The sequence below is a fragment of the Physeter macrocephalus genome, chromosome 13 (assembly GCF_002837175.3).
Source record: "Physeter macrocephalus isolate SW-GA chromosome 13, ASM283717v5, whole genome shotgun sequence".
NCBI classification, from domain to species: Eukaryota; Metazoa; Chordata; class Mammalia; order Artiodactyla; family Physeteridae; genus Physeter; species Physeter macrocephalus.
The window spans coordinates 78,289,381-78,299,885 of record NC_041226.1 but is presented as its reverse complement, the minus strand read 5'-3'; the positions used below and the strand labels follow the sequence as shown (position 1 = coordinate 78,299,885).

At 38.3% G+C, this 10,505-nt stretch overlaps 1 protein-coding gene across 1 annotated transcript in view; it reads right to left on the bottom strand.

Annotated features, from left to right (window-relative positions):
- The window catches only part of MYO16 (myosin XVI), a 432,588-nt gene that overhangs the window by 170,918 nt on the left and 251,165 nt on the right, over window positions 1-10,505 (bottom strand). The window contains exon 21 of the mRNA XM_024123222.3: window positions 6,322-6,394. Coding sequence (XP_023978990.2) covers window positions 6,322-6,394 — 73 coding nt within the window. The remainder of the gene's footprint in view (window positions 1-6,321; window positions 6,395-10,505) is intronic.

The window sequence follows — 10,505 nt, the reverse complement described above, 5'->3', positions numbered from 1 at the left end:
AGTAAGTCAGACAGAGAAAGACAAATATTATATGATGTCACTTACATGTAGAATCTAACAAAATAATACAAATGAACTTATTTACAAAACAGAAATAGACTCACAGACATAGAAAACAAACTTACCGTTACCAAAAGGGATAGCAGGGTGGGGAAGGGATAAATTAGGAGTTTGGGATTAACAGATACACACTACTATATATAAAATAGGTAAATAACAAGGACCTGCTGTATAGCACAGGGAACTCTACTCAATATCTTGTATTATAATAACCTAAAATGGAAAAGAATCTGAAAAAGAATATATTATATACATATATATGTATATATATATACATATATATATCTGAATCACTTTGCTGTACACCTGAAATCAACCCATCGTTGTATAAATTAACTATACTTCAATTAAAAAAGAACACATGGGACTTGCCATACTAGGGATGAAAATAGCAGCCTCTTCCTCATTAAGGTTTTCCGAATCCTTCTCCCAAGATATCCAATTAGAATTGGTCCTTCTCATATTTGTACCCTACCTACCTCACTGTAATGTCCGTACACATTTCTTAGTGCCTAGTACAGGGTCTGGAACTTGGTACATATACAAAAACTACTTATTGAATGAATGAACCAGAGAGTACCCTGATGCAAATGAGCCAGACAAAATGCATCCTTCTAGGTACTGATAAAACACATTCTTACAGAGAGCAGAGACCATAGCACTCTCAGTTTTCCCATCTGTAAAATGGAATTATCTACATCAACAGTACGTGGTATGAGTTCAACCGATGGTCGTTAATATGTTCTTTGATTTATCTTTGTATCATATCTAGGATAGTGATTTCACAGCTAAGGATTTTATGGGGTTTTTCTGAGGTTGAGGTTGACACACTATATAATCTTATTTCGTAGAACTTTAGGAGTCAAGGCATCTGGCTTTTGTCCAAACCATTGAACACTTAGCCCAAGCTTGTCCTGTTCACCAGGACTTTCCCGGAAATCTCACTCTTTAGAAAAGAATTTGTAAGCAAGGAAATGGTTCAAAGCTTTTGCTTTGAACAAATGTGTTCTCTTTCCAAATCCTCTGCGGTGTTATAGCAAATTGTTGATAGGCAATTTTACTAGATTCCATCGCTTCAAAAGTTTCATTATATGTAGCTGCATGTCATGTGTCTAGTGGGAAACTGGGGGAAATTATTGAATATTAAATCATTAGTTTCCACTAGTTTGTTCTTTATGCCTTTTGTGAAGATCTGTAGCCTGCAGAGCTTGGCGTTTACAACTGTTGGGAGAGAACATATTCTAGCATTTATTAAAATAATATTTATATAATCTCAAAGTTTTCTCATTTATTTTAAATAGCACAGGAATACCTTATTTTTTTGTGCTTTGCTTTACTGTGCTTTGCAGCTACTGTGTGTTTTACAAATTGAAGGTTTGGAGTAACCCTGGGTCGAGCAAGCCTACCAGCGTCATTTTCCCAACAGCATCGCTCATCTCCTGTCTCTGTATCGCGTTCTGGTAATCCCTGCAATATTTCCAACTTTTATTACTATTATTATATCTGTTATGGTGATGTGTGATCAGTGATTTTTTTTTTTTTTTTTTTTTTGCGGTACCCGGGCCTCTCACTGTTGTGGCCTCTCCCGTTGCGGAGCGCAGGCCCAGCGGCCGTGGCTCACGGGCCCAGCCGCTCCGCGGCATGTGGGACCCCCCCGGACCGGGACACGAACCCACGTCCCCTGCATCGGCAGGCGGACTCTCAACCACTGCGCCGCCAGGGAAGCCCATCAGTGATCTTTGATGTTTCTACTAAGACTTGCTGAAGGCTCAGAGGACGGTTAGCGTTTTATAGCAATAAAGTCTTTATAATTAGGGTATGTGCGTTTTTTTAGACGTAATGCTATTGCACACTTAATAGACTACAGTACAGTGTAAAAACATAATTTTCATATGCACTGGGAGACCAAAAAATGCACGTGACTAGCTTTCTTGCCATATTCCCTTTATTGCTGTGGTCTGGAACCGAACCTGCAAATCTCTGAGGTGTACATATATCTTACGGACAATTTTAAACATATTCAACGGTGAAGAGAATCGTGTAATAAACCTCATCTGCCATCAACCAACTTCAACAGTTATCAACAATTACCACCTCACGGCCAATTCTGCTTTATCCATTTCCATGTTACCCTCAAAATTAAATTCATTTGAAGCAATTCTCAGACATTGTGTCATTTAATTGGCACATATTTTAGTACAATTCTCTAAGCTACAAGGACTTTAAAAAATATATCCATAGTACCTTTATAGCACATAATTTCTATCAAGGATAATTTTTTTACTTTTGTCAAATATCCAGACTTCACGTCACACTAATTAACTCATAATTTTTTATACTTAAGCAAATGAGGATCCACATAATGTCCATACATTTAACTGATTTATATGTGTCTCTTAGATCTCTTTCAATCTACCAGGCACCTTGTTCTTTTACGTTTTTATCCTTGCATTTCATATGTTGAAAAAATCGGGTCATTTGTCCTGTACTGTTTCTCACAGTCTGGAGTTTTCAGAGTGAATTCTTGTGGTCTGGTTTATCATGCTTCTCTGTCCTCAGTTTCTGTTAGTTAGCAGTTACATCAATACCTTTCATTATATTCAGGTTTTCTCCTTTCCTTCCTCCTTCTCTCCCTCCCTCCCTCCCTCCCTCCCTCCCTTCCTTCCTTCTTTTCTTTCTTTCTTGGCAAGAACACTTGATATCCATCTGGTATATTGTCACCCTTCTTGTAATGTTAGCTGTGATTGATACTCATTGCATAGATTCATTACTTCTCAGGAGCTGTAGAACTGACTTGCTCTAATTCTGTCACTCATTCTTCATTTACTTGTAGTGAGACCGCATCAGGTTATATTTATAAATTAACTTAGGGAGAATCAGGATCTTTGTACTATCAAGCCTTTCTAGGAATGCAGCATATCTTTCCACTTTTAACTGTAATTATGCAAACTTCAGGAGTACCTTAGCCCTCATTTAGGCTATTTACTAATTTTTGACTATGTAAATATTTTCTTCTTTTCCTCTATGTCTTCTGATAAACTATTTTAAGAACATATAAAAGTCTTTTCCATGCTGATTTACAACTGGCTACTTTATCAAATTCTCTCATTGTGTGTAGTAATGTTTCATTCTTTCTTTTCAGCTTTCTAAATATTAATAGTCTCTGGAACTAAAGGTATTTTTGCCTCTCCTTCCCACATTGTGCCTTGAATCGCTTTCCCTTTCCTAACATTATTGGCACTGCGATGTGTAAGGGAACTTTTGTCTTGGTTATTTTCTTTCTGATTATCGAGCATCATAAATGGAATTCCCTGGCTGTGTCAAGTTGAAGAGTTGATCAGAGAGGCTTTTCTTTTAGGGCATTAGGAGATATGTTTATAGCGCTAGATACGTAATAAAGGAAATGAGAATTCATGAGATGTAAGTATCACATGGCAGAGAGGACCTGGTAATGATGTAATTACATAACTAATCAGGGCGACAGATTCAGAGCCTCCCGAATTGTACTTTGGAACTCAGATAATTTAGCGCCCCCTCCACTGAAGCATCAAACTGCTGTTGAGTTATATATTATATTACATTTTTTACTCTAAAAATTATCTTTTTATAATATATAAATTAGTTCTGAATAGAAATGACTTATTAAAAGTCAGAGAAAACAGGACTAGCATTTCCTATGAGCTGAAACAAATTCTCATTTAAAGTATCACAAGCTTCCACCTAATGATTTAGAGCTACTTGGGCAAACTGAGGTTGGACATGCTGACGCTTTGGAGTGCTTCTCAGTATCTCCTCAGATTGTCCCTGTTCGTCAAATTTCTTATGGATGAATGACTGTCAAGCAGTATACATTTATTCCTGAGCAAGAAAAGCGCCTAGCAAATCCGCTAAAGGTTTTTACCTTATGAGTTTACTCTTTAAATTTCAGTTGAAACGCATTTGTTAAGTTCATATTATATACACAGTGCGGTACCACACCCAACTGCAGCCCTGTGGGCGTTAGCCCATAGGTCAATAAGCTCGAAACAGAAGAGAACAGATACTTAGAATAAAGGCACTAATATTCTTCTGGGTTTGATTCTGAATATAATATTGATCTGCTAATCATTCTGTCGCAAGGTTTCAGTGGAATAAGAAATGAGGAAGTTCACCATTCTATTAGCAACTCAAGAATCTAGAACGTGTCATTCAAACCAATGGCCTTTAAAAAAAGCTCACAGGCAAATTTAGGAATTTGCTAAATACCCTGTAAGATGAGATTTGGACTAACCGCAAAGAAAATAATTTTATCCTTCTAAATGGTTCCTGGGTATATTGCGCCCAATAATTAAGCAAACCTGTTAAACGTGCGTGACAAACCTGCCAAGCAAACTAAAGAAGGTACCTCTTTAAAAATATTTATTGTTTTTGTAATTAAGGTCTAAAAATTGGTCTTGAGCTTTTACCCATAAGTACCTAAAACTAGCTCTTAGTATTTAACAGAGACTTGTTCTTTAGATTTGAAAAATCTAAAATCTAAAACGCCATTCTTTGTTAATAAAAATCTCAGGCCGTGAATATATTCTAAAATATATAATTAAAATATTTAACAGCAAGAAAGAATGATAAGGGGTATACGTAATTATAGGAAATAAGTAAGTTTTAATAAGGAGATAACGTAAATGTTTTGCACATTTCAGCTGCCGGCACAGACTTGATAGATACTGAGTCTGGGTTTGGAGCAGGAGGCTGGGAGCCCAGCCCTCGCAGACACCCTCCCGCTTGTGATTTCCGCGTGTCACTTAACCGGGAGATGCAGAAACCCTGAGTCTCACTAGAGACCCGAGCCTGCGTGTTTTCTAAGGCAAAAATGTAAGGAATCAATAAGACTGCCAGACAACATTCAAACACTTGCACTGAGAAATCCGTCACCAGAAGCAGCCTGCAGACCTATGTTTCTTGTTGGACACCCTGCTGGTGACCCTTTTAACTGCCCTCTTCCTTAGGTTCATCACTATTTTTCTTAATAATAAGCAATAAATAAATAGAACCACAAAGTCCTCCCTTTTCCATTAATCCATGGACACAGAATCATGAAGGGAGAAGAAATCTCTGGTGTCATTGTTCTTATTTTAAGCGAGACTTTCTGTAAAGTTTTGTAGAGAAATGATTCACGATGATTCACCCTAGATTAAGTGAGTCGGCATGATTAAGATCTACTCAGAGGACCCTGAGCCACTTTTTTAGGGGGAAAAAAGGCCAAATCTGAAAAGGTTTTCAGGTGTTCCCACTGACAGCAGCGAAGGTAGCTACCCACCATTTCTTACATGTGTACAGTGCGCTGGAAAATGACACCAGAACCTCTATAACAGTCATCTTGTTCACTCTCACAGCTCCGTAGGTCTAGTACCATCTTGATTCGACAGATAAGGAACCAAAGCTCATTATAGATTCTTCATCTTGACCAGGACAGCTCTGCTAGTACAAGTCGCAGAACTGGGTTTCAACCTCATTCTATTTAATTCCTTACCCAGTGCCAGTAACCACTCTAAACACTGCATACTTGAAATTCTTCACGTAATTTAATGCAGCATGGCTTTCTCTCTTTCCACCTGTACCATCTTACAGGTTTAGTTTTCCTTCTCTGCTAAAGCAACTTTTATTTCTACCCTTAACACTTAATTTTTAGATATACTTAATTCGATTAAACTATTCATACTATACTATTAAGATACCTAAAGAATTTTTTAGTGCTTTTACAAGTGCCCTAAATTGTAAATAGATTAAAAATAATCAACACCTCTGTAATGTATTTTTATGAGTTGGCCATAGTCATACGCACGCATGTCACGTAAAGCTGAAACTACAAATAAGAGCATTTAGCATGAGAAAGTATTTCCATCCTGATTTTTGGCTGGAGTTTCTAAAGACCTTCAAACTTATTTCAAATAGAGACACCCTCCGAGTCTCTGACCCTGCTGAAATGGCATTTCCATAAGCACAACTCTGGTTTCATCTAACGCCATCTTTTAAAACAAGTGCCTCTGTTTAAAAAAAAAAAAAAAAAGGATTATGCCAGTTTACAAGACCACATAAAAATGATGACTATGTCAACAAAACCAAGGACATTAATTTAAACGAGGACTGCAGCGTCCTATTTCCTTATTTTAATTACATATTCCCAAGAAATAGTGCAAATAGTCTTTATTGAATAAAAAACAGATACCTTATTAGGTGAAAAAACCATTCAAGTTAACAAAATTTCAAAAGAAACCCACTTACTTGTTCAAATTCATTCTTTTGAAATTCTTCAAAACCAAAGATGTCCAATATTCCAATATCCCATGTCTGCGAGCTGAAATGGAAGAGGACACGGTGAACAGGCATCCTTAACGCTTCCCGTTGCTACTTTAGGTTGGAGAAATCCAGCCACGTAGCGTGTCACTGACAACTTGAAGTAAAAACACAAATGATTATCTTAATCTGGTGGAAAACTGAAAATTAGGAAGAAAAAGTGTTCTTTTAATGCTTTGATTCAAACACAAACTCATTAACAAAAATGCACTGATTTCTAAGTACAAAATCTAACGATACATGGGCAGTTTAATATTTACTTCTCTGAAAGTCTCTGTGTCTGTCTCCTTCAAATAGACCTGCTTTCTCCGAAGGAATTCGGACCGACCTGTTAAGTGGGTCTCACCAGCAGTAAATCAAGCAATTTCTCCATTACACGTAAGTACAATAGACGTCAAGTCACAATTAAGCCATGTGCATGTTTTTTGATAGATCAGTTTGAGCCACTCCCAAAATTATGATTTTCCTAAAGGAGTCCTTATAAATAAAGAACAATGAAGATCATGAAACTTGGGTGCAAAATGGAAGGAAATCTATCCAAGTAACGAATTCTCTCTTCCATGTAAACTACTGCTCTTGGAATTTGCTACAGTCTTGGATGGTCAAAACACAGATGTCGGAACACACACAGTTAAGTGAGGAAAGGAGGAATGAAACCTCCTGTGACCCGGGAACCCTGACAACCTGGATTCTGTGGGGATGTGGGAGCAGCACGGGGGTGTGTGCACGAGGTACTTCTTGCAAAGAAAGCCCCAGATGACTCTGGAACGCTGGTCACCCCACCCCTCCCGTGTCTCTGGTCTAGCGCGTCCTCAGGAGGACTGCTGTCTGCATTTTCTGCCAGCGGAAGTGACGATTCCTCATCACGATGGCGCCCATTGCTCCATTACCAGTCTCCCTGCTGGTGCAGATGTTTTGCTGTTGTTTCCACTCAATTTGATGTATCCAAACTGCAGACCCCCTTGGCCACCAACTCCCTTTTTGTACCTATATTGTGTTTTCACAATCAGGATGTCATCACAATACTTTAGGGGCTATAATTTGTCACTTACATGGCCACTTTTTTCTCTAAAAAAAGGCAAACTAATGATTCTGTGATATCCTTTCTCTAAGATTATTGGCCGTAGATGGTACAAAATATGAGCTTCATAAGTAGGAAAGAGAGCATTTTAAAAGCTTTTCATATAAACGTCACATGGCAAAGAGTATAAGTCAGTGAGGGGAGGAAACAATCATTCATCGGATGTCTCTAGGGGATTGATTCAGTATTTTAGAAGAAAAAAATAAAGTTAGCTTTGTATCTCACCCTGTGTGCCCAAATAAACTCTACATGGATTAGACAGCCAAATGTTAGAACCAGAAACTGTAAACATGTACAGAAAAACAAATGTGATCATTTTTTTCTGCTTTCAGTTCTGGGAAACGTCAAAAGAAAATATTCAAAAACATGATTATGCAAAGACTAAATTCTTTTGCAGGATGAACTGTAAAAATAAAATTAAGTTCTGTTAGAGGTAAGTATTATTTAAAAATGCATCGTCTCCTTCATTTTCATAGATTGTTCACAATCTGCTAGACTATGTGTCCAGTCTTACATCACCTTCACCCATCCACGCCTCTTCCCATCCCACCATCTTTATAATGTGCACAAAAAGACATCGGGAATGATGTTCACTCAGTGGGAACCATGGTGCTGAGGGTTAGGCTGATTTGTTGCTTTGTTGTGTGTGTGTGTGTGTGTGTGTGTTTTCCATGTAATGAGCTGCATCGTTTCACTTGTAGGAGCCTAGTGATGAAGCCTGTCAAGTTCTGGAGTTGTTCCGTCTTGGGAGGAATCCTGATTCAAACACTTTTTAGTTGGATAACTTTGGGCAAGTTACTCAAATTTTCTGAGCTGCAGTTTCATCATTTATAAAACTAAGATAACAAGTCACATTTATCCACCTAGATATTTGCTACAATTAGAAGTGATGTAAAGAAAGTTCTAGGATAACAGCTGGTACACAGTGTGTCTCCAATCACTAAAAGTTGCTTTTAAAAATAGTTGTTTAAACTTGCTATAGAAATAAAGAGGGTGGCTAAGAGTAGAAATATAAATGGCTAATAGGCATATTAAAATGTCAATCTCATGAAAATTGCAAAAGAAGTAAAATTTAAAAAATTATGATGAGAAAGATATCCCCATACACTTTTGTTGGCAGTTGAAACTGGTAGAGCCTTCTTAAAAAAAATATGTTTATGTGGCACAAAGCTTTGAAATATTCATATCATTTGCATCAGGACTTCCATAAGCAGGAACCTATACTAAGGCAATTATCAGAAATGCAATGAAAGACATGAATAACGATGTTCATTGTTATCTTAATTATAGCAAAACAACAAAAAGAAATAACAAATACCCTACACCAAAGACACAATTAATTAAACAGCATCTATCCTAGGATGGATTAATTTAGAGAAACTGTCAAGTTAATAGAAATCAATATATAAATTCTGTATAAATAACCCCAATTACACATCCAGAAGACCTAGACAGAAGTACAGTCAGCCCGAGAAGAGGACTTGGAAATGTCTCGAATGGTAGACCTAGCGGTGATTTATTAATTTTTAAATTGTTCTATAGTGGGTATTATAGCACTCTCCATCTTTAGCCTTTATTTAAAATATACATGACTAAACACAGGTTGGGCATTTTCTGAGCTGGTGGAGGAAGGACAACTGTAACCTTCAGGGCAGAGAGAGGAAAGTGGAGCCCAGATGAGACGGTGGAGACAAGTGTCTGGTTTTCCAAGGACGGGAGGTGCAGCAGGGACCCCAGGAGTCCGGAGGGAGAAGAGGGGCTTCCTGAAGGCCCCGTGCTGGTCCAAAGTATGGATGCTCCTGCCAGCTTGTATCAGGACCTCCCTCTCAGGCCCTCAGACCCAGTTCCCCTGCCTGGTTCCCAGCTGCCTTGGCAGCAGGGGTCCTGTAGTGACAGCTCCCAATGTTGATAGAGGTCAGGGGTAAGGAGGAGAGCTGCGAGCGGCAGGACCTCATGACATATGTCCTTCCCTTTCTCATAAGGATTGTGGCTTCGTGCGGACAAGCAGAGGATGCTGAGGCTACCCAGCTGTACGTGGGTGAGTAAAATGTTGAAAGATTCTGGTTTAGGTTGGGGACGGTAAATTAATTAGTAATTTAGAGTAGCAAATATTTGGTTGAAAGAACACGCCTTTTAAATGATTTTTTCACGTTTCATACACACTGGATTCCCAACCATATTTGGTTACAAAATAAAAATTAAAAAGGAAAAGATGGGAAGAAAGGAAAAACCATCGTCAGGAAAAAAATTTAATACAGGTTTAATGCATTTTAACGATTATATTTGCAACTACTGACAGACACAAGGTGTTCATTGTTTTCAAAAATCTATTTCATCTTCGATGACTGAGTGGAATATGTGACTGTTATTGCAACAGCAGCCTTGGCAGGAGGGTTCTAAGAACCTGTAGCCAGCAAAATGCCCATTCTGTCATTTCTCTTATTGATATCTCGACTCATATTACACAGGCATTTAACTCAACATCCAATTTCTAGCACGGAGGAGCACACAGAGGTCATCAGATGAACCAGGATCCAATCCATTAGGCAAAATTAACGTATTAACAAGATGATCTGTTTTAGTTCAAATTCTACCCTAGAATTCTCCTGAGGGCTTTCCTGATGGTTAACAAAACTCTAACCCACATTAACTCATTAGTAAAATACACCACCTTCTGTATCAGACAAAATGTTCAATGCCAAGGCATCTGTCTCATTTTGATTTTCCTTCCAGGTTTGTGTGTATGAGAAAGGGGAAAGTCTGAATTAAAGAGACTGTCCACTTTGGAACATGGACGAACTAACTTTATTTGGGCAGAGAGGTCCGGGGATTTGTACACAGTAGGTTTTGTCCTCCATCATCCCCAGGCAAGGAGATGAACGAAGTAACTAAAAGTCAGTTTAGGGAAGAGCTGAATCCTGTTTGGCACAAAGCCCTCAGATGGAGCCAGAGCTGAATCAGCCTCTTTGGCTGATCGTTGACGGGTCAGACTCCAGATGGGGTAAGAGCGAAATATAAAAGCATTCCAGAC